The 24,750-nt window shown below is 43.7% G+C and overlaps 1 protein-coding gene across 1 annotated transcript in view; it reads left to right on the forward strand.

Annotated features, from left to right (window-relative positions):
• LOC308671223 (catenin alpha-2) overlaps positions 1-24,750 on the forward strand; it is a gene marked incomplete at both ends in the record, with an annotated part of 512,303 nt that overhangs the window by 82,525 nt on the left and 405,028 nt on the right. Inside the window, 2 exons of the mRNA XM_081333323.1 lie at positions 14,244-14,363; positions 16,989-17,255. Coding sequence (XP_081189449.1) covers positions 14,244-14,363; positions 16,989-17,255 — 387 coding nt within the window. The remainder of the gene's footprint in view (positions 1-14,243; positions 14,364-16,988; positions 17,256-24,750) is intronic.

Raw genomic sequence — 24,750 nt, forward strand, 5'->3', positions numbered from 1 at the left:
GGTCTCCTCCGAAAAGGTGCTTACAACCTAGTTTTGAAGTTCCAACAGTTCCCTCACGGCCACATGATTGCATGTTGAGACGTGTCAAACCGTCCTCATTTGTGGCCAGTTGGGCAGGTCTGTGGTCACGTGACCGTGTTTTATGATGTTTTACGGAAAACGTGCATTTGCGTTTGGTTTCTGGCCAACATGCATAATAGGTTGGCTGTACGACCACCACATTCGCTTAACGAGCACCCCAAAAAAGGTCATAATATCAGGTCAGTTACGCGGGCAACCTGCTTTACGACTGGCAAAACTCCATTACTGTCATAAGTCAAGGACTCCCTGTAACTGGATCAAATAGTTTAAGGACCACTAAATTAGAGCAGTGCATCTTGAGTAGTAGTAGTAGTAGTAGTAGTAGTAGTAGTAGTAGAATAGACAAGAAAGAACTGGAGAAGATAGCAAAACACAAAGACCTACAAATAGAAATAGAAAGACTGTGGCAAAAGCAAGCAAGGGTGGCACGAATAGCCATAGGCTCCTTAGGTGCAATCCCAAAACAACTGGAGCGCCACTTGAACACCATCATCGGCACTGACAAATTCGCCATTAGTCAATTGCAAAAGGCGGCCTTACTAGGAACTGCTTCCTTTTAAGGCTACAAAATTAGTGTATTATTTAAAAGGGTTTAATGGGCTCAGCTTGGTGTTTGTGTCTGCTGCTGGCTTTTCTGAAATGTTCACGTTACAAACACTCTTAATTCAGAGAATACCGGATAAGGATAAAAATAATGGAATTGTTGCAGGTGGCGTTCAGAAGTACAAAGGGCAAAAGGTTGATGACATGGAACAGCTGATTCTGCTTTTCGAAGCCTATTATGTTTACTGTCAATACATGCATATAGCGGGATGAAAATGATGATGATGATGATGATGATGATGATGATGATGATGATGATGTTGGAAGGGACCTTGGAGGTCATCTAGTCCAACCCCCTCCTCAGGCAGGAAACCCTATTCCATTTCAGACAAATGGCTGTCTAGTCGCTTCTTAAAATCTTGCAGTGTTGGAGCATTCACAGCTTCTGGAGGCAGGTTGTTCCACTGGTTAATTGTTCTAACTGTCAGGAAATTCCTCCTTAGTTCCAGGTTGCTTCTCTCCTTGATCAGTTTCCATCTGTTGCTTCTTGTTCTGTCTTCAGGCGCTTTAGAGAATAGCTTGACTTCCTCTTCTTTGGGGCAGCCCCTGAGATACTGGAAGACCGCTCTCATGTCCCCCCTCGTTCTTCTCTTCATTAAACTAGACATTCCCGATTCCAGCAACCGTAGACTTTCCTTAAAGGGCCAAGGATCATCAGTTTGGTGCTTATTTTAAACGTTGTCTTTCCCGCTTTCTTCCTGTTAGTGTTTCAAGCACAACTGGCAAGTTCTGTTATTCCGTCCCTACTCCTCTTGTTTACCATCTGCTTCCTGCTTACCCCATAATGAGGTAGCGAGCCCGGTTTTGTTCTGAACCAGCCTGCTACCGGCCTTGCAATAAGGCAAACCCCTGTTCAAACAGTAGAGACTGGAGAGCGTCTAAGGCTGGAAAGCGTCTGCCAAGATTTATTACTCAAACAACAGAACAAGAAACAAAAACACTGGAACTTGAATCCTCAAACGGAAGGGTTGCTTTCAGCAACCAGCCCCTCCCCAAACACTCCTTTTATTTAGAGTTCAGGGCGTGGCCTCCCTGTGCCTCCTCCCGAGGAGTCCCACAGCCTTTCTCTGTTTGTTCCTGCTCGACTGCCTCCTGCGTCGGGCGTCCTTGAACAGGGCCAGCTGTGGGTCATCATCCTCCGCACTATCGGGCTCACGCAGCTGAGAAGAGGGCCCCGGCTGGGGGCTCTGCGAAGCCTCCAAGCCATCATCAGCCAGTTCGTCTTCCACACCCTCCTCCTCCCCCTCATCTGAGTCATCCGAGACATCTGAGCCGGCTGCCGGACCCACAGGCTGGCCCTGAGTCACAACAGGTTTGCGGAAAACTGCTTGTAGAAGTCATTGATCTCTTGGGGAGCTATGCAGTCCCGTTCAGCTCCGGAAATCAGACTGCTCCTGCTGCAATAACCTTCGATCAATTACCAAGCAGCATTGTTTAACAGCAAGTTGGCTGACCCTAAAAGCCACTCATTTTTCTTCTGATGTTTTATGTTGAAAGCAGTCTAGCCAATTTAGTAGGAGACCGAGATCCGTGCTGGTCAGATGTTAGAAGAGCAAGTGACACACTGTCCCCTTCAGCTTGCTTTCTTGGCACCACCCAGCCGCGGTTGACATTCCGTGCCTTGATAGACAAAAGCTAACCGTGACCTGAACATAAAATCGTAATGCGGTAATTTTTTTCCTGTATCTGCACATCCAGTTTTGGTCACTACTATGTAAAAAAGATGTTGAGACTCTGGAAAGAGTACAGAGAAGAGCGACAAAGATGATTAGGGGAATTGGAGGCTAAAACATATAAGGAACGGCTGCTGGAATTGGGTATCTCTAGTTTAATGAAGAGAAGGACGAGGGGTGACATGATAGCAGCCTTCCAATATCTCAGGGGCTGCCCCAAAGAAGAGGGAGTCAAGCTCTTCTCCAAAGCCCCTGAAGGCAGGACAAGAAGCAACAGATGGAAACTAATCAAGGAGAGAAGCAACCTCGAACTAAGAAGAAACTTCCTGACAGTGAGAACAATTAACCAGCGGAACAACCTGCCTCCAGAAGCTGTGAATGCTCCAACCCTGGAAGTTTTTAAGAAGAGACTGGACAGCTATTTGTCTGAAATGGGATAAGGTTTCCTGCCTGAGCAGGGGGTTGGACTAGATGACCTCTGAGGTCCCTTCCAACTTTACTATTACGATTATGATCAAAAGTTTCAGGAGCCACCATGTGGCATGGTTACTCGAAGTGGCCTAGTTCGTCCAAACATTTTCCCAAATGGGCATGTCCAGTTTAATGAAGAGAAGGACTAGGGGTGACATGATAGCAGCCTTCCAACATCTCAGGGGCTGCCCCAAGGAAGGAAGCTGGGTCAAGCTATTCCCAAAAGCGCCTGAAGGCAGGCCAAGAAGCAACGGATGGAAACCAATCAAGGGGAGAACCATCTAGAACTAAGGAGAAATTTCCTAACAGTGAGAACAATTAGCCAGTGGAACTGCTTGCCACCAGAGGTTGTGAATGCTCCAACGTTGAAGGAGAAATTGGACAGCCATTTGTCTGAAATGTCGTAGGGTCTCTTGCTAGATCAAGGCTTGGGACTAAAAGATCTCCCAAGGCCCCTTCCAACTCTCTTATTCTGTTCAATGTCCGATAAATCTAGCACCTTTGCATCCCGTTTCTCCTGCCTCAAGTCTCTTTGCATCTCCATGCTTGGCAGAAGGAAATGACATTAATTGAAAAGAAATCAAAGCTTATCAGTGATAGGAGATTGTCAGCAATTGAAATGAGGATGAGAACAACAGCGACGGTAGCCTTCTTTAATGCTAGTGGGGTAGCAATTTCCATGTCCTCAAATTAGTATTTTCAGTGGCCAGGACGGAGCAATAGAAGGAAATTCTGTGACGATAAGCTCTTGTTTTTTTCACGGTAATTTTCTTAACCATTACCGCAATCAGCAAAGCTTATACTTGCCTGATTTTGGCAGGAAAAGAGCTGGTGGCTGTTATGACTGGGAAATTATAAGCCCCAGTTCCAAGCAGCTGTTTTGTTTTGTTTTTTTTTAACCTCTGGATGATTCCTAACCTTAGAAATAAAAGTACATTGTCGATGTTGTTTCTGATAAGCATCTTTGCTTTGTGGCAGTCACATGAAACTAGACTGTTACAATAAGAAGGGACAGGTGACACCTCTCTCCTCCTACTTCCTACCTGGAAAAGTAAAAAAAAACCCAGCTCTGGTGCACAAGGTAGGTGTCATGCTTCCGACAGATGAAACTCTTCAAAACAACTTCGAGGCATTGTTTACCTTAAAGGATCTTTTATTCGAGTAGCATAATATCGGCACTTACATAATCCAAGCCAAAAAAACGAGTTCCCCTCTCCTGGGCACCTAGTATCAAAGCACAATTCCCTCCTCCAATTGACGGTCATAAATCACATTCCCCAATTAGCCTGAAGCACGGACTTCCTCTGCAGCTCTCCAGCCCGCCGATTCTTTATCAGCTCTGGGCTCAGTAACCTTGATTCTCATGCTAAGTTTAGTGTTGTTATGTCTAGCTGGACTCTCACTCACGTCCCCCCCCCCAGCATCATCTAACTCTAAAAGCGAAAGGGAAAAAGATGGCTACATTTCCATCTGTTGTCAATGCAAAAGCATCCGACGTTAGCAGCGTCGACATTAGGTCAGCGAAAAAGATCCCAGAATGTGAACCTTGATTTCATTATAAACAGGGGTTGAGTTGCGTACCCAGCAGATGCTGGAAGAGTTCTTGTAATGGCTTCAGTTGAGTTTTGGTAATAAACATAGCTCTCCTACAGTGTGGTCCTTGAATGTAAGTCGTCCTCGACTTGCAACAGTTCATTCAGTGACCGTTCGAAGTTACGACACTGAAAAAAAGATGACCGAGGACCATTTTCACATTTACTGCAGCGTCCCCAGGCTCACGTGATCAAAGTTCAGATGCTCGGCAACTGGCATGTATTTATGACGGTTGCCGTGTCCCGGGGTGGGTGGGTGTGTCACGTGATCCCCTTTTGCGACCTTCCGACAAGCAAAGCCAATGGGAGAAACCAGATTGGCTTAAAGATAATTTAATCTTTTTTAATTGTTTTTTTTTAACTTTTGTATTTTTTTACTGTTTGATTTTAAATACCCTGTAAACCGCCCTGAGTCCTTCGGGAAAGGGCGGTATATAAATTTAATAAAATTAAAATTAAAATTAAATTAACAATTGTGTTACTAACTTAACAGCTTCAGTGATCCATTTAACAACTGTGGCAAGAAAGGATGTAAAGATGGGGTAAAACTCACTTAAAAGGCTGCAAAATGGGGCAAAACTCACTGAAAAGGCTGTAAGGTAAAGGTAAAGGTTCCCCCGCACATGCGTGCTAGTCGTTTCCGACTCTAGGGGCCGGTGCTCATCTCCGTTTCAAAGCCGAAGAGCCAGCACTTGTCCGAGGACATCTCAATGGTCATGTGACCAGCATGACTAGACGCCAAAGGCGCACGGAACGCTGTTACCTTCCCACCGGAGTGGTCCCTATTTTTCTACTTGCATTTTTACGTGCTTTCGAACTGCTAGGTTGGCGGAAGCTGGGACGAGTAACAGGCGCTCACTCTGTTACACGGCACCCCGGAGCTATGGAATCAGTTACCGGTTGAGCTCCGGATGGCGCCCGATCTTCGCTCCTTTCGCCGCGATCTAAAAACATTCGAACAAGCCGGCCTGGCCTGATGGGGGATTGGTGGGGTTTTTTATTGTTGTTTTTATTGGTGTTTTAATATTGTATTTACTGTTTTTAGTGGGCATATATTTAATCCTTTTTTTAATTTTTGTAACTTTGTATTTTTTATTCTTGCCCTGTTCACCGCCCTGAGTCCTTCGGGAGAAGGGCGGTATATAAATATTATTAAATAAATAAAATAAATAAACTGCCGACCTTCTGATCGACAAGCTCAGCGTCCTAACCCACTGCGCCACTGCGTCCCTTAAAAGGCTGCAAAGTGGGGCGAAACTCACCTGAAAGGCTGCAAAATGGGGTAAAAGGCAGGGCCATCCCTAGGATGAAGGATGAAAGCAGGGCCAGGGCAGATAGGCCAAAAGGGCGATTGGGAAAAAAAATGGACCTTAAATAATTATAGTTACCTTGTGTAAAGAAAAGAAAAAAAAGTCAAGTAGAAAAATCCTTATCTGGACACAGTCTATCTCGCTGATCTTTTCCTCCCAGATTGTTAAAAAAAAAGAAATATACGCTCAAGGTAGAATCACCATAATTTAATGCAAAAATAATCTTAAAGGCAGGTGAAATGTGCTTCTCTTGGCTCAAGATTAGAGATAGATGTTTCCCAATTGTTCTACCTCTCCACTTCATCCATGGTCCTTAAAGCTTATAACTTGTTCGGATACGGCACTTTCCGGGAAAATAATTTTAGACTTTTGCCTGTCCCAAACCATCCCTCTCTAAGGAATGAAATATTAAAAGGTGTGAAAACAGCCACCAAAAATTTATTAGGAGAAGCAGCTTATCTGGATGCTTTTTATTCAGGGACCAAGCCCAGTGATGGCACATTGATTATCTTTGTTTCAAATATCACTGAGCTTACAGTTCATCAGTAATTAATCAGGATGTGGCAGCACCCCTGGCGACTATCGTATTTTATTCTAAGGCATAAGCTTTTAACGTGGAAAAACAATGCTGCCAGACTCCTGGTTGTGTGCCGCCATGGACTAACTACAGCTCTTCTCTTACAATGTCTGCAATGTCAAGAAGGACTTAATTGGCAATGATAAATGAAGGCTATTCCCTAACGGTATGCAAAACGTTTATGCAATGAATTACATTAGCAAACTGCTGAGGCTAAGAGACACGGAATTATCTACAGAACAGACAAAGGCACGATATTTGGAAATACGTTGTTCCTCAGTCATCTGGTTCCAGAGTTGCTTCTAGAATCTTTGACTCTAAACGGTTCATAATGCAGGTTTCCGTGTTGCTCCGAATCCTTGACCTGACTCAACGGTAGCAACTGTGAGAGGGATCTCGGAGTCCTACAGGAGCCAGCCGTGTGCTGCAGCTGCCAAAAAAAGCCAACACAGTGCTAGGCTGCATTGACAGAGGGATAGAATCAAGATCATGTGATCTGTTAATACCACTTTACAATGCCTTGGTAAGGCCACACCTGGAATACTGCATCCGGTTTTGGTCACTATGATGTAAAAAAGATGTTGAGACTCTAGAAAGAGTGCAGAGAAGAGCAACCAAGATGAGGCTAAAACTTACAAGGAGCGTTTGCTGGAATTGGATATCTCTAATGAAGAGAAGGGCGAGGGGGGACATGATAGCAGTGTTCCAGTATCTCAGGGGCTGCCCCAAAGAAGAGGCAGTCAAGCTATTCTCCAAAGCACCCGAAGGCAGGACAAGAAGGAACGGATGGAAACTAATAAAAGATAGAAGCAACCTAGAACTAAGAAGAAATTTCCTGACAATAAGAACAACTAACCCGTGGAACAACTTGCCTCCAGAAGTTGTGGTTGCTCCGTCACTGAAGGTTTTCAAGAAAAGTGTAAACTACTTACAAACTGTCATTCTCACTTATTTGATCTGTTTTTTTTATTGAAAAGTTTTACAATTCATTTTTGAATACAAACCCCCCCTCCCCCTCCCCTCTCCCCAACCCCCCCCAATCCTCCCCTCCCCTCCCCCCTCCCCGACTTCCCAGAGCAAAATACAGGGTATAAAAATACAAACAAACATAATCTAAAATATGCAAACAACAATAAAATATTAAATTCTATCGCACTTGAACTCTTGGTAAAATAACTACAAGCTAGTTATACATCATATATATCCGCTACTTATTCGAATGCTAAGTGGTGAAACTTTTTAGTCCCATATTTATTCTGGATGTAATCAATCCATCTTCTCCACTCCACAATGTTGCGATTGGTCTTTCAAATACGCTGAAATCTTTGCCATCTCCACCAAGTTGGAAACTTTTAAAGTCCATTCTTCTATAGTCGGCAGTTCTTCCTTCTTCCAATATTGCGCTACTAAAAGCCTCGCTGCCGTAATTAAATTCAACATCAACTTAGTGTCCACAACGGTGGTATCTGTGATAATACCCAGTAAAAACAGTTGCGGAGAAAACTTGATCCTTTTCTTAAATATTTTTTGCATGTTCCACCAAATTTTAATCCAAAAAGCTTTAACCTTTTTACAAGTCCACCATATATGAAAGTACGTTGCATCCTCACAACCACACCTCCAACATTTGATCTGTTGATTCAGAATTGCTGCAGGGCTAGTGCTGAGGGCAGATTGATTCTAATTGAGCTCCAGGGGGGGGGGAAGTTAATGCTGTTCAGTTAGTTACATCCTGTGATTTCCCCTTAAATTATACAGTAAGCACTGTTAGTTTTGTAGCATTAGCTTTAGTGCTTGAAACAGGCAGATTATTTGTAAAATCTTACAACCGTTTGAGATGATCAAAACTCTAATCTCATTGGTGTTTGCTGATCGACCCAGGAACTTTTCTGGTTAAAATTAAATCCTAAAAAAATAATAATTCTTAATTTGCTCAATATTAACCGCCTTGGCCTTCCAGGGGCAACCATTTATATGTTTTCCAAATTCAGTTTACCATCAGGCCACACCATCTGTTTTGCATGATCGGCGAAATGCAATAGTAGACACACTTCCATATTTCTGTTGAAAAAATAGAATGCTTTAAAGTCTTGGTACCAACTGGAAAAAAAAAACAACGAACGATTTTACGATCTTGTTCAATATTGACACAAAAATGCAGAGCGCTAATATTGGAGTAATATTCCCTGAGAAAAATCATTGCAAATCCTTGCTTCCATTGAGAGAATCTCCTGGGGGATTCGTATTTATCTATGCGGGTGTTTTAAAATATTCAAAGTTTTTGTCTGTTGATTCAGGCTGAGGGTATCTTAAATCAGTGTATGTATAGCTGTAGCCGTTGCCTTCTAAGTTTTAACTATTGATAGTTGTCTGTTTGAAGAAATTACTATCCAGCTGTCACCCGCTGCCCTTAGAATGTGAAGGATGTGTGTATATAATGTGTATTATTTGTGGTTAATTTTACTTGTGTGTAGTGTGCACTGTGGACAGCACTTAATTTCGTTGTGAGTTGCACAGTGACAAGAACGATTATTCTGCTTAATTATAACTTAATTGTGTAATCATCAGTTGGTTTGCTTGTGTTGCTGTTGTCAAGGGTGCGTGTGGGGTGTGATGGTTCTTATATTGCAGATTTTAATGTTTCAAGCCACCTGGAATCAACTGTGCATGAGTTAGCGGCTGTATAAACTTGTTTAATAAATAATAAAGATATAAATTGGAAACAGATTCTTCATAGAAATTGGAAACCAACTTCTGTTTGCTTCTCATGCTAGCTTGGGATCCGGCCTCAGAGAAGATTCTTCACTCCCGCTGAAGAATTTTGGATTTCTCCCAGAGATTTCAGCAGATCATTTAGGTCTCTTCCAACCATTTCTGCTCTATTATTCTATTCTATTCTATTCTATTCTATTCTATTCTATTCTGTTCTGTTCTGTTCTGTTCTGTTCTGTTCTGTTCTGTTCTGTTCTGTTCTATTCTATTCTATTCTATTCTATTCTATTCTATTCTATTCTATTCTATTCTATTCTATTCTATTCTATTCTATTCTATTCTATTCTATTCTATTCTATTCTATTCCACTCCACTCCACTCCACTCCACTCCACTCCACTCCACTCTACTCTACTCTATTCCCATCCCATTCTCTATTCTATTCTATTCTATTCTATTCTATTCTATTCTATTCTATTCTATTCTATTCTATTCTATTCTATTCTATTCTATTCTATTCTATTCTATTCTATTCTATTCTATTCTATTCTATTCTATTCTATTCTATTCTATTCTTATTATTTCCCATATTCTATTCTATTCTATTCTGTTCTATTCTGTTCTATTCTATTCTATTCTATTCTATTCTATTCTATTCTATTCTATTCTATTCTATTCTATTCTATTCTATTCTATTCTATTCTATTCTATTCTATTCTATTCTATTCTATTCTATTCTATTCTATTCTATTCTATTCTATTCTATTCTATTCTTATTATTTCCCATATTCTATTCTATTCTATTCTATTCTATTCTATTCTATTCTATTCTATTCTATTCTATTCTATTCTATTCTATTCTATGCCATTCCATTCCACTCCACTCCACTCCACTCCACTCCACTCTACTCTACTCTACTCTACTCTACTCTACTCTACTCTACTGTACTCTATTCCCATCCCATCCCATTCTCTATTCTATTCTATTCTATTCTATTCTATTCTATTCTATTCTATTCTATTCTATTCTATTCTATTCTATTCTATTCTATTCTATTCTATTCTATTCTATTCTATTCTATTCTATTCTATTCTATTCTATTCTATTCTGAATAATTCAGAATAGAATAATTCAGAATAATTCAGAATTCTATTCTATTCTATTCTATTCTATTCTATTCTATTCTATTCTATTCTATTCTATTCTATTCTATTCTATTCTATTCTATTCTATTCTATTCTATTCTATTCTATTCTATTCTATTCCACTCTACTCCCATCCCATTCTCTATTCTATTCTATTCTATTCTATTCTATTCTATTCTATTCTATTCTATTCTATTCTATTCTATTCTTCTATTCTATTCTATTCTATTCTATTCTATTCTATTCTATTCTATTCTATATAATTCAGAATAGAATAATTCAGAATTCTATTCTATTCTATTCTATTCTATTCTATTCTATTCTATTCTATTCCATTCCATTCCATTCCATTCCATTCCATTCCATTCCATTCTATTCTATTCTATTCTATTCTATTCTATTCTATTCTATTCTATTCTATTCTATTCTGAATAATTCAGAATAGAATAATTCAGAATAATTCAGAATTCTATTCTATTCTATTCTATTCTATTCTATTCTATTCTATTCTATTCTATTCTATTCTATTCTATTCTATTCTATTCTATTCTATTCTATTCTATTCTATTCTATTCTATTCTATTCTACTGTATTCTCTTCTATTCTATTCTTATTATTTCCTCTATTCTATTCTATTCTATTCTATTCTATTCTATTCTATTCTATTCTATTCTATTCTATTCTATTCTATTCTATTCTATTCTATTCTATTCTATTCTATTCTATTCTATTCTATTCTATTCTATTCTATTCTGAATAATTCAGAATAGAATAATTCAGAATAATTCAGAATAATTCAGAATTCTATTCTATTCTATTCTATTCTATTCTATTCTATTCTATTCTATTCTATTCTATTCTATTCTATTCTATTCTATTCTATTCTATTCTATTCTATTCTATTCTATTCTATTCTATTCTATTCTATTCTATTCTATTCTATTCTACCTTATCCCATCCCATCCCATCCCATCCCATCCCATTCCATCTTCAGCTGCCCTCTCTAGACTTCTATCCCAATATTAACCAAGTCCGACACCACTTAGATTTTGGGGTTCAGTAAGGTGACTCAACTTGTATTCCTTTTCTATTAGTGGGTTTTTGGATCTTTAAATGGGAGCCCAGAATAATGCTATTTTTATACCATCTTCTTATAGAAACATGGCACTAAGGACACCGGACTTCCAAAATATTTTATCTTCCACTTTCATCCCCTTGCCTTAGCTTGCTTTACAAAATGAAATAAGCCCTTCTATGCACAGTAACGTTTCGCTCTCAGATTGCCAACAGATTTTAATTGGCATTTTAATCGTTGCACTTTGGCCAGCTTTTATGTAATCCATCCTGAGATATATTTTTCTTGTGGCAGTTAATTGTTACTTGTTCACAAGCATGTTATCAGAGTTGTTTACGTTTGGAAGTAGAAGGTTGAAGAATGTTGGGTCTTGCCTGCCTGCCTGTCATTTACATCTTTTAGGGAGGAAACATATTTGTACTGAGTGAGTAAAAACACACATGCTAAAAATTAAAGGTCAACACCAGTATTTGTTTTCCTGCTGTTATTTTATTTTGAACTGTGTTGCCGTTGTACGTTGCTAGAAATTGATACGAAACCCACTGCCTAGCTAAAGTGGTTTGTTTTGCTTGATTACCTTTGTAATGTTTGTTGGTGTTGTTAGCTGCGAAGTTGTGTCTGACCCATCGCGACCCCACGGACAACGTTCCTCCAGGCCTTCCTGTCCTCCACCATCTTCTGGAGTCCATTTAGGCTCATACCTATTGCTTCAGTGACTCCATCCAGCCACCTCATTCTCTGTCATCCCGTTCTTCTCTTGCCCTCAACCTTTCCCAGCATGAGGCTCTTCTCCAGTGAGTCCTTCCTTCTCATTAGGTGGCCAAAGTGTTTGAGTTTTAGCTTCAGGATCTGGCCTTCTAAAGAGCAGTCAGGGTTGATCTCCTCTAGGACCGACCGGTTCGATCGCCTTGCAGTCCGAGGGACTCGCAGGAGTCTTCTCCAGCACCAGAGTTCAAAGGCCTCAATTCTTTGGCGCTCAGCCTTTCTTATGGTCCAACTTTCACAGCCATACATTGCAACCGGGAAGACCATGGCTTTGCAGCGTTACAAAACACCTATAACTTGAATACACTATGTGGTACAAACAGACTCCCGCTGATCCGTCCCTTGAGCTATAAAAAAACAGGTTGATTTTATTTTTCACATGGAAACCACCCTATAAGGCTACTGCTCTCGTTTGTGTGAAAAAGAGAGTCACAGAGAACGAGTACTTATTTGCCATCTCCCAATGTTTGACTTCTCACTATACTCTCGCAACGGATGGTTGTAAGTTAAGAACGATCTGCGCCGGGTTATGTGCCCCAGTGTTCTGAAGTGGCCTGGTAATGCAGCGAAGATTTGAAAGTCCTAGACCAGGGGGTCTTCAAACGTGGCCCTTTTATGACTTGCGGACTTCAACTCCCAGAATTCCTCAGCCAGGCATGCTGGCTGAGGAATTCTGGGAGTTGAAGTCTGCAAGTCATAAAAGGGCTAAGTTTGAAGACCCCCTGGAATAGAATAGCAGAGTTGGGAGGGACCTTGTAGGTCATCTAGTCCAACCCCCTGCCCAAGCAGAAGTCCCTGCCTACACCGGTTGGCCAATTTGGTTAGGACTACATTTCCCAGCAACCTCAGCCAGCCAAGAGTGAAGCATGCTGGGAGTGGTTGGTCAGCTGCACCTTAAAATACGCCCTGCGCTTCCTTCCAGATTTATTTATTTATTTATTTATTAATGGGACTTATATCCCGCCCTATCTCCCGAAGGACTCAGGGCGGCTAACAACAATAACATATAACAGAAATTAAGATAAAATGAAAATTAAAGTCATCTGTGCAATAAATTAAAATTAAAAATTAAAAATAAATTAAAAATTGTAAACATAATTAAAATGCCTGTCAGTCCAGGTCAGCCAGGTGGAAAAGGAGTGTTTTGAGGCCGCGGCGAAAGGACCGGAGATCTTGGGTCATCCGAAGCTCAGGGGGGAGCTGATTCCATAGGACTTAACAAATATCCCCCAGGGGACTCTGGGGGGAAGCTCCTTTTGTGTCCCTGTTATTTTTCCACACCAAGGTGGTACCTATTTGTCTACTCGCATTTGCATGCTTTCGAACTGCTCAGTTGGCAGGAGCTGGGAGAAACCGAGAGGAGCTCTTTCTGTCATGTGGCCCGGATTCTTGACATGCTTTTATATTTCTGGCTTTTGACAAAAACTCCCTGGTGTGAACAGTGGGTTGTTTTTTGTTTTTTTAAACAACTGTAGCATTTGCTTTAACAATCACAATTGTTAATGACAGCCCCCCCCTCAAAAAAAAGAGATCAAAAATCTGGGTCAGTCAGGTAATGAATCACTTATGACTTATGATGATAATGGGCAGGCTCCATGACGGTCGTAACTTGAGGACTACCTGTCTTAGAGCCTGGGGACTGGAGTAAAGGTTTTCCTCCTCTATTGGGGATATTCTCTTAAGGTAGGGGTGTCCAACCTTGACGACTTTAAGACTTCTGGACTTCAACTCCCAGAATTCCCCAGCCAGCCAGCCAACCATTCCGTCCCTCCCTCCTGGCTGCGGAATTCTGGGAGTTGAAGTCCAGAAGTCATAAAAGGGCCAAGTTTGAAGACCCCTGATATAGACTTTATCAGGAGTGGACCTCAACTCCCAGAATTCCTCAGCCAGCGTGCCTGGCTGAGGAATTCTGGGAGTTGAAGTCCAGAAGTCATAAAAGGGCCAAGTTTGAAGACCCCCTGATACAGACTTTAACAGGAGTGGACTTCAACTCCCAGAATTCCTCAGCCAGCGTGCCTGGCTGAGGAATTCTGGGAGTTGAAGTCCAGAAGTCACAAAAGGGCCAAGTTTGAAGACCCTGATATAGACTTTAACAGGAGTGGACTTCAACTCCCAGAATTCCTCAGCCAGTGTGCCTGGCTGCGGAATTCTGGGAGTTGAAGTCCAGAAGTCATAAAAGGGCCAAGTTTGAAGACCCCTGTCGTAGAGTGAACTCTCAAATTTCCATTTTCCTCTGCAGGTGGAGGAAGCGCTAGAAGCCGTGAAGAATGCCACCAACGAACAAGACCTGGCAAACCGCTTCAAAGAATTTGGAAAAGAGATGGTGAAGCTTAACTACGTAGCTGCTAGAAGGCAACAGGTAAGCCAGTGGAAGGGGCAGCTTAAATAATCTGCAGAACGACTTGGGTTTTATTCAGTTTCCCCAGACATTTGGTTTAGGAGGTTAGGGCAGTCCTGTTATTGATTTTTTTTAATCGTTGATAGAAATATTAATAAATTAAATTAAATTAAATTTATTTACCCAGAGCAACAGGGATTGTTATTTTAATTGTTGATCTTTATATGGTGTCCAGAGTCACCATTGTGAGATTCGATCCAGATAAAATAAGATCAGGGTAAGGGAAGGCAAGGCGAGATGGGTCAGGACAGGACAGGAAAAGACTGGACAGGACAGGGACAGGAAAAGACGAGACAAAACAGGACAGGATAGCTCAGGAAAAGATAGGACAGGACAAGACGGGACAAAGTAGGGCAGGAAAAGACAGGACAGGGACAGAAAAAGATGAGACAAAACAGGACAGGATAGCTCAGGAAAAGATAGGACAGGACAAGACGGGACAGGGTAGAGCAGGAAAAGACAGGACAGGGACATGAAAAGATGAGACAAAACAGGACAGGACAGGATAGCTCAGGAAAAGGTAAGACAGGACAGGAGAGGGACAGGAAAAGATGAGACAAAACAGGACAGGACAGGATAGCTCAGGAAATGATTAGACAGGACAGGACAAGACGGGACAGGATAGGGCTGGAAAACACAGGACAGGACAGGGACAGGAAAAGACGAGACAAAACAGGACAGGATAGGTCAGGAAACGATAAGACAGGGCAAGACAAGACAAATGTATTGTTTAGGGAGATTAATCCTGGAGTTTATGATAGAGACCTAAAAAGCTTATTCTGTCCACTGGTGGCTCTTTTGAGTCTTCATACCCCTGATTGCTGACATGGAGGAGTCCCAGGCATTAGGATACCAGCTGGATGTAGTGCCGGACACAATTCTCCCAACAGATTCCTAATTCCAGCAGGGGAGACCTATCTTTGCTCTATGGTAGGATTGCAAGATCCACAGTCAATTTCCCTGTCCTCCTATAGTGCAGGATAGATCTGTTAAAGCTTCCGGCTGCTGGAAGGAACCAACAGCCCGGTCTTTTAGACACCACTATATAATCTCTAGGGATGCGGTGGCTCAGTGGGTTAGGACGCTGAGCTTGTCGATCAGAAGGTCGGCAGTTTGGCGGGTCGAATCCCGAGTGCCGCGTAGCAGAGTGAGCGCCTGTTACTCGTCCCAGCTTCTGCCAACCTAGCAGTTCGAAAGCACGTAAAAAGGCAAGTAGAAAAATAGGGACCACGCCGGTGGGAAGGTAACAGCGTTCCATGCGCCTTTGGCGTCTAGTCATGCCGGCCACATGACCACGGAGACGTCCTCGGACAAGTGCCGGCTTTTCGGCTTTGAAACCGAGATGAGCACCGGCCCCTAGAGTCAGAAACGACTAGCACGCACGTGCGGGGGAAACTTTACCTTTACTTTATATAATTTCTGTTCCGCAGTCAGCTGTGAAAGAGTCACTTTGGTGTGGTGGTTAAGGCGCTGGCTCAGAAACCAGGAGACCGTGAGTTTTAGTCCCGCCTTAGGCACGAAAGCCAGCTGGGCGACCTAGGTCAATCAGACTGTCCACCCAATTCACCTCACAGGATTGCGATTGTGTAGAAAATAGGAAGAGGCAAGAGTTGTAACTCACCGTCTTCTGGTTTCTAGACTGGGGGCTTTAATCATTAGACCAGTCTGGCTCTTGTTATGATAATGACACCAACACACACACACACACACACACACACACACACACACACACACACACACACACTAAAAGGCCATTCAAAAGGCCCAGAAAATATATCTTGAAGTTGTGTTGTCTGTTTTTCCTGGAGAGCCACGAGAGAGTCAAGACAGATGATCCTTGAGCTGATTTTTCTTGGTGTACATTGCTTAAGATTTGGGACACATATCCAGCTAATTCACCTTCCTCATTATTTATCTTTTTTTTTTCTTTTCATCCCAGGTTGCATGTATACCTTTGCCTTTTGAGGTGTCTGTTTTGAGCCTCTTTATCCATGTTTTAGGTGCGATTCATCCATGATGGATGGAGGCGTTTGGAAGGGCTTGGAGGCTCCCTTGTACATTTTTTTTTGCTAACCATTAGCTCCTATGCAGAGGCCCTGATTTATAAATACTATAGATCAGGGGTCTTCAGACTCGGCCCTTTTATGACTCGTGGGCTTCAACTCTCTGAATTCCTCAGCCAGCGTGAGGGAATTATGACCCTTTATGACTTGTGGACTTCAACTCCCAGAATTCCTTAGCCAGCGTGAGGGAATTATGACCCTTTTATGACTCGTGGACTTCAACTCCCAGAATTCCTTAGCCAGCGTGAGGGAACTATGACCCTTTTATGACTTGTGGACTTCAACTCCCAGAATTCCTCAGCCAGCGTGCCTGGCTGAGGAATTCTGGGAGTTGAAGTTCACAAGCAGGGGTCTTCAAACTTGGCTCCTTTATGGCTGGTGGACTTCAACTCCCAGAATTCCTCAGCCAGCGAGTCATAAAAGGGCCGAGTTTGAAGACCCCTGCTATAGATTCATATGCCTGTGTGCGGTTGTGCGTATGATTTATTTATATATGTATATATATATATTTTGTTTCAAATAGGAGCTGAAGGATCCCCACTGTAGGGACGAAATGGCCGCCGCTCGTGGGGCCTTGAAAAAAAATGCAACCATGCTCTACACGGCTTCCCAAGCTTTCCTCCGCCACCCTGACGTCGCCGCCACCAGAGCCAACCGGGATTATGTCTTCAAACAAGTCCAGGAAGCCATTGCTGGCATTTCCAATGCAGCTCAGGCCACCTCGCCTACCGACGAGAACAAGGGCCACACCGGAATCGGGGAGCTGGCGGCAGCCCTGAACGAGTTTGATGTAAGCGTGACTCCAATGGAAGAGAATATTTGTAGCTCAGGGTTGAACTGTGGGGTCCTTGGCGCTCTCTGAGCTTGGGCTGTTTTGCTGCATACATTTCCTTACCCAGCTAGGTAACGTCATCAGTGCTAGGAGGGAGTGGGGTTTGCAAAGGAGGAGGAAGAGGAGGAGGAGGAGGAGGAGCACTGTGGGGTCTCTGAGCTTGGTGGTTTTCTTGCAGACGTTTCATTACCCAACTAGGTAACACCATCAGTGCTAGGAGGGAGTGGGGTTTGCAAAGGAGGAGGAGGACTGTGGGGTCCCTGAGCTTGGTGGTTTTCTTGCAGACGTTTCATTACCCAACTAGGTAACATCATCAGTGCTAGAAGGGCGTGTGGTATGAGGAGGAGGAGGAGGAGGACTGTGGGGTCCTGGGTGCTCTCTGAGCTTGGTGGTTTTCTAATAGGCGTCTCATGACCCAACTAGGTAACATCAACAGTGCTAGAAGAGAATGGGGTATGGGAGGAGGAGGAGGACTGTGGGGTCTCTGAGCTTGGTTGTTTCCTTGCAGACATTTCATTACCCAACTAGGTAACAACATCAGTGCTAGGAGGGAGTGGGGTTTGCAAAGGAGGAGGAGGACTGTGGGGTCTCTGAACTTGGTTGTTTCCTTGCAGATGTTTCATTACCCAACTAGGTAACGTTATCAGTGCTAGGAGGGAGCGGGCATTGGTCCCTGTTTAGATACTAGTGTGACTTCTCCTGTCAGTGTTGTTGAGGATGTTCATGTTGGTTCCTTGATTAGGCTGTTGTTTACTCTTTGATGGTTCATCTGAACTGGTAGTTCTAGGGCAGGGGTAGGCAACCTCGGCTCTTTTATGACTCATGGACTTCAACTCCCAGAATTCCTGAGTCTGCTATGCTGACTCAGGAATTCTGGGAGTTGAAGTCCATGAGTCATAAAAGAGCCGAGGTTGCCTACCCCTGTTCTAGGGGATGGTAAATGTCTGTGGAGATTCTCAGTCATCCAGGTCAATAGTTGTCCCAAAGGGGCTTTTTCACCTCAGAGCTGAAGAAGCTTCTCGGATGAGCAGCGAAACGTCTTGAAAGAAAAACAAGAAAGTCCAGTTGCCTCCTGAAAAAAAAAAGCACCTTTGGGATATCTGGAGATGGTAGTTCTAGAGTTGGAATTACCAACTCAGTTTGTCTAGAGTTGGAACTGCCAACGCAAACAGCTAATCAAGACAAGCTAATCAAGGAACCATCGAGAAGAAAACAGTACACCCACCGAACTCAAACCGAGAGCCAATCCCACTCCATTTTAAAACTGATGATGTTACCTAGTTGGGTCATAAAATGTCTGCAAGGAAACAGCCAAGCTCAGAGACCACCCCCCCCAGGACTCCACCTGAGGGAAAAAGGAAGACATCTCATCTAAATTTGCTACCTTTGGTGTCAAACAACACCGATAGTTTCTAAAATACTTCATTTAACTTATATATTATTATCAAAAGCAATCTGATCTTTTTTTTTCTATCGCAGAGGTTTCATACTGGCTAACAAGCACAAAAAACAGAAATTAATTTAAAAAGCGGTGGCAGTACAAGAAATTGCAGGGGGGGGCAGGGAAGAGAGGCTGTAATGGATAAAGATTAAATTCAGGAAATTTAAATTCAGGCAGAGCATTCATTGATAATAATGCAATAAAAAAAGCTCGGAAGAGCAGAACACGTCACATTTCCTCTGGCTCCGAGAAGTTAAAGACAGAATATTCTTGAGCATAATGCCTCAGTGACCAAATATCTTTCATTAAACAAAGGGGACAAAGCTGTAGCTAAAATCTTCCTTAAGCAGACTCTTTTGGGCACAAGGAGATGGTCTGGTGCTCAGATAATTAATTTGGAAGCCAGTAAAACAGCAGCAAACTTCTGTGGTTTGGGAATTCAATGAATCACACTCCTGCAGCTAGTTTTTTTTCACAGAATCGTAGTAAGCCTTGCTTCCTAGTTTTAAGCTTTCGTGGGGGATGGATGGCACCATTAAATCTAATTATGCTAATTGGATTACAGAGCTGAATATAAATCCTTCAGTGCTGCATTTATTTTGTTTGAGTACAAAGGATTAATGTGAGACGATGTGCTTTGCCCCTAAGTTCTGGGTTTCTCAACCTTGACCACTTAAAGAGGTGTGGACTTCGACTCCCAAAATCCCCTGGCCAGCCATTTTCAAGTCCATCTGTCTTAAAGTGGCCAAGGTTGGGAAATACTGCCTAAGTCAGGGGTGGGGAACCTTGGCCCCTTCGTGACTGGTGGACTTCAACTCCCAGAATTCCTGAGCCAGCATGGGGGAACTATGGCCCCTTCATGACTGGTGGACTTCAACTCCCAGAATTCCTGATCCAGCATGGGGGAACTATGGCCCCTTCATGACTGGTGGACTTCAACTCCCAGAATTCCTGAGCCAGCATGGGGAAGTATGGCCTATTTATGACTCTGTGGACTTCAACTCCCAGAATTCCTGAGCCAGCATGGGGGAACTATGGCCCCTTCATGACTGGTGGACTTCAACTCCCAGAATTCCTGAGCCAGCATGGGGAAGTATGGCCTATTTATGACTCTGTGGACTTCAACTCCCAGAATTCCTGAGCCAGCATGGGGGAACTATGGCCCCTTCATGACTGGTGGACTTCAACCCCCAGAATTCCTGAGCCAGCATGGGGGAACTATGGCCCCTTAAGGAATGGTGGACTTCAACTCCCAGAATTCCTGAGCCAGCATGGGGGAACTATGGCCCCTTCATGACTGGTGGACTTCAACTCCCAGAATTCCTGAGCCAGCATGGGGAAGAATGGCCTATTTATGACTCTGTGGACTTCAACTCCCAGAATTCCTGAGCCAGCATGGGGGAACTATGGCCCCTTCATGACTGGTGGACTTCAACTCCCAGAATTCCTGAGCCAGCATGGGGGAACTATGGCCCCTTCATGACTGGTGGACTTCAACTCCCAGAATTCCTGAGCCAGCATGGGGGAACTATGGCCCCTTCAGGACTGGTGGACTTCAACTCCCAGAATTCCTGAGCCAGCATGGGGGAACTATGGCCCCTTCATGACTGGTGGACTTCAACTCCCAGAATTCCTGGGCTAGCAAGGCTGGTTCAGGAATTCTGGGAGTTGAAGTCCATGAGTCATAAAAGCGCCAAGGTTCCCCAACCCCTGGCCTAAGTCCATACAGAAAGCTAAAATATAGTATTTGGTGATTTGCTCTTTTCTGAACTTAGAGAATACTTCAAAAACTCGGATATTAGATATGGAAGCATGTGGAACTTGTTTACTTTTACTCAAAGAGACTCCCTATAAAGTGCTCCCTGAATTGTCAATTCAAGTGTATGGAGATCAAATTATTTCATACGTTGATCCTCACCACAGCATTACAAAATGCACAAATAGATCTTGATAGAGGATGTGCCATATATGCTATATATTGATTGTCTTAATGGGAAGCATCAAACATTCGCTAGCTTGAAAAACCTATAAAGGTCTAACAGAAGCTCCGGTATAAGGGTGACGGTGGCCCCAAGACTCTACTCGAGGATCCCCCAATTCTTTTGAACATTTGAAGAATGACAGAGTGGACAGAGAAATCTCTATAAAGGCAGTGAAACTCGGAAGGAAAAGAACTGCCACAAAACACGGCGATTGCTGATGACGTTACCTAGTTTGGTAATGAAACGTCTGCAAGAAAACAGCCCAGTCCAGAAAGCGCCAAAGACTCCGCAATCCACCATTTTGCATCCTTGGCAGTATTATACTAAAATTGCAGACGGGAAGCCTTCCACGTAGGAACACCATCATTTCCAGCTTCCCCCAGTATGAGGATCCCCACCTGCTGGTTTCGGAAGGGCTGGTGTGGATGGCCTTCTCAGCGTCCTCCTTACCTACTGGGAAGTAACCTCCCTCTGAAGCTTCTGGCTCTGTGTGAAAAAAAAATCATGCTTTTTCGTCTTCTTTGGAGCAAGCAGAGCAACGCGGGTCTGTCCGCCGTGTGCTTCACCCCATCGGACTCAGGTGGCCTCGTTCCAGGTGGCTGACGGGGTGCACTCTGTCCATGCTCTCTGCCTTTGACAGTCAATTTGCCCTGGGCTGCGGGACTCTGTGTTTGTAACAAGTTCAACAGAGGAAAGATAAAATGCTGGTTGGTCTGTTCTTTTTCTCTCTCTTTCTTTCTTTCTTTCTTTCTTTCTTTCTTTCTTTCTTTCTTTCTTTCTTTCTTTCTTTCTTTCTTTCTTTCTTTCTTTCTTTCTTCCTTTCTTCCTTCCTTCCTTCTTTCTTTCCCTCCCTCCCTCCCTCTTTCCTTCCCTCCCTCCCTCCCTCCCTCTTTCTTCTTCCTTCCTTCCTTCCTCCCTCCCTCCTTCCCTCTTTCTCCTTCCTTCCTTCCCTCCCTCCCTCTTTCTTTTCCTTCCTTCCTTCCTTCCTTCCCTCCCTCCTTTTTTCTTTTTCTCCTTCCTTCCTTCCCTCCCTTCCTCTTTCTTCTTCCTTTCTCCCTTTCTCCCTTTCTCCCTTCCTTCCTTCCTTCCTTCCTTCCTTCCTTCCTTCCTTCCTTCCTTCCTTCCTTCCTTCCTTCCTTCCTTCCTTCCTTCCTTCCTTCCTTCCTTCCTTCCTTCCTTCTCTCTTTTCATGAAAAAGATAACAGAAAAAGTTGCTTTTTTTGTATATAATTACACATGACACACATACCCAGAAACACACACACACAAACACAGACTATTATATAGTCCTCGACTTAAGACCACAGTTGAGCCCAGGCTTTCTGTTGTTAAGTGAGTTTTACGACCTTTCTTGCCACGGGTGTTAAGTGAATCACTGCAAGTGTTAAATTACTAACTCAGTCGTTACGTAAATCCGGCTTCCCCGCCTTGACTTTGCTTCTCAGAAAGTCACAAAAGGGGATCACGTGACTCCGGGACACTGCGACCGTCATAAATACGAGCCAGTTGCCCAAGCGTCTGCATTTTGATCACGTGACCCTGGGGATGCTGCGACGGTCGCAAGTGTGAAGAACAGTCCCAAGTCACTTTTTCCCGTGCTGTTGTAACTTTGGTCACTAAATGAAATGTTGTAAGTCGAGGCCTAGGATAGCTAACCTTTATTATCTTTCTTTCTTTCTTTCTTTCTTTCTTTCTTTCTTTCTTTCTTTCTTTCTTTCTTTCTTTCTTTCTTTCTTTCTTTCTTTCTTTCTTTCTTTCTTTCTTTTTTACTGTGGGCTCATTGGCACACATTAAAAATGAAATTTGCCTGCTTGCTCTCCAAGTGTACCCACACATAAACATGTTTCAACATGCTACACGCTACCTGTGTATAAAGCTACACGCTCGCGTATAAACCACGCATAAGTATTACCTATCTCTCTGTATTACATACGCAGGGTGAATATTCTGTAACCTTCCCGATCTTCCCACCCGAAATTAGTAAAAGACGTAAGAACCTTTTATCGTTTAGCGTCTCCCGGGGTTTTGTCGTTCCTTGTGCCCAATCCTCGTTTATGAAAAAAAACAACAACCCCCCCCCAAACCTCAGACAGAAGAGGCTGTTTCCTTTCGCAAACCAACATCGAGGAAAAGGATGTGAAATCGGGCCGAGAGCCGCAGCCTCAAGAAGCCTTGTTTGCGCAAAGCAATCGGGAGAGAGCTCTCAAACAGAGCGAGCACAAAAGAGGAAGCAGCCGAGACCGGCGGTGGCCTCTCTTAGCGCCCAGCAGTCGGCACAAAATTCCAGCGGGAATAAAAGGTTCGCCACTGGAGCGCAGAGCCGAGGACGCTGATTGCCTTGCTGAATGGATGCTGATTGCCGAGGCGCAGAATTGTGTTCTCTCCCTGCCGAAAACGGAGGGCAACTTTAGGGAAGAAGTGGCATTTTACACTCGGAGCCATTTCAAAAAGCAAAACAACCCAGGGTCTGCGGTACAAAACAACCCACCCACCCCAGTGCAGGGGTCCCTAACCTTTCGGGCACCGGGGACTGGTTCCGTGGAGAGAGGTTTTTCCACAGACCGGAGAGTGTGTGGTTTTGTGTGCTGCCTGCATCTCGCGGATGGGGATTTGCTTGTTTGTGCGGACCGGTTGCTGGCGTGCCGTGGCCCGGTACTGGTCCACGGACCGAGGGTTGGCGACCCCTGCCCTAATGCATAGAATAAAAAACGGGATCCACTTCATTTTTGTTGTAGCTGCTCCGATTCATTTCAACTCCTTCCCAAATGCAGGCAGTCTTCGACTTAAGACCGGGCATTTAATCACCGTTTGAAGTTACGACAACCTTGGAAAGGATCCTTTTATAGCCAGTAAAATAAGTCCCCAACCCCCCCGGGCTGTGGCCCACTACCGGGCTGTGAGCTATTCGGAACCGGATGGCGGAAGTGGCAGGCGAGCATGTGGGTGTATTCCTTCTTGTGCGAGCACTGGGTGAGGGCGTGCGCATGTGCACCGTTTGTGCGAGTGGCAGGCGCCCGTGCCTGCTGTTCGGGCCAATGGCGCTGCGCACGTGTGGTTGCCCGCTGCTCACGCGGAACCATCTCTTCCCCATCCCCTCATTGGTTCCCAGAGCAGGAAAGGTTGGGGAACTCTGCAATAAAGGACTTTTGTCCGTCGTAAAACGTGTCCCCCAGCTCCACCCCCCATGATCATATGATCACATTTTGGACACAATTGGTTGCGGCCTCCCGTGGTCCCGTAGCCATGATTTGTGACCCTTTTATTTGTTGGCTTCTAGCGAGAAAGTCCCATTTAGCAGAAAGAATTTGCTTAACCACAGCACGAGTCGGACTCGGCAACCGTGTCTTTTAACAACCACTATAAAAATCGTCCCAAAACCCCAGTCCGGTCACACTGGTGCTTCGATTTACAACTGCAGCCCAATTGGGTTCTGGTCACAGTCTGAGTCTCAATGGATATTGTTTAGTCCAGGACTACGTGTAGTAGACTGACCTCGTTCAATTGGTGTTTGTTAAAACAAAAGTACAAATAGTCCTCGGCTTACAGCTGTCCATTTAGCGACCATTCAAAATTACAGCGGCACTGAAGAAAGGTGACTTACGTTTTTCATCGTTACGACCTTTGCAGCACCCCTCCCCCCCCCCCAGGGTCATGGGATCAAAATTCAGAGATGCTTGGCAACTGACTCATGTTTATGACGGTTGCCCTATCCTGGGGCCACATGTTCCCCTTTTGCCACCTTCTGACAAGCCCTGCAGAGGTTGTAAAAGTGAGGATTGGTTGCAAAGTTACTCACTGTGACTGTGAGTGGTCACTGTGTGAGGCAGTCGCTAAACGAGGACTACCTGTAACAACAACAAAATAGAAGATCCTCATAGTTTTTACCGTTTAATGCCAGGGTGTAATCACTCAGTGATGCTCATAGTTGAGGAATGTACTGTAGGGGAATTAACCAGGTTAAAAACTGGCTTGAGTTAAATACTCCTTTTGTTCAGTAGAAGTTCTCCTTTTATTGCCAACTGAGAACATT

Source organism: Vipera berus (genome assembly GCF_964194415.1).
Source record: "Vipera berus genome assembly, chromosome: 7".
NCBI classification, from domain to species: Eukaryota; Metazoa; Chordata; class Lepidosauria; order Squamata; family Viperidae; genus Vipera; species Vipera berus.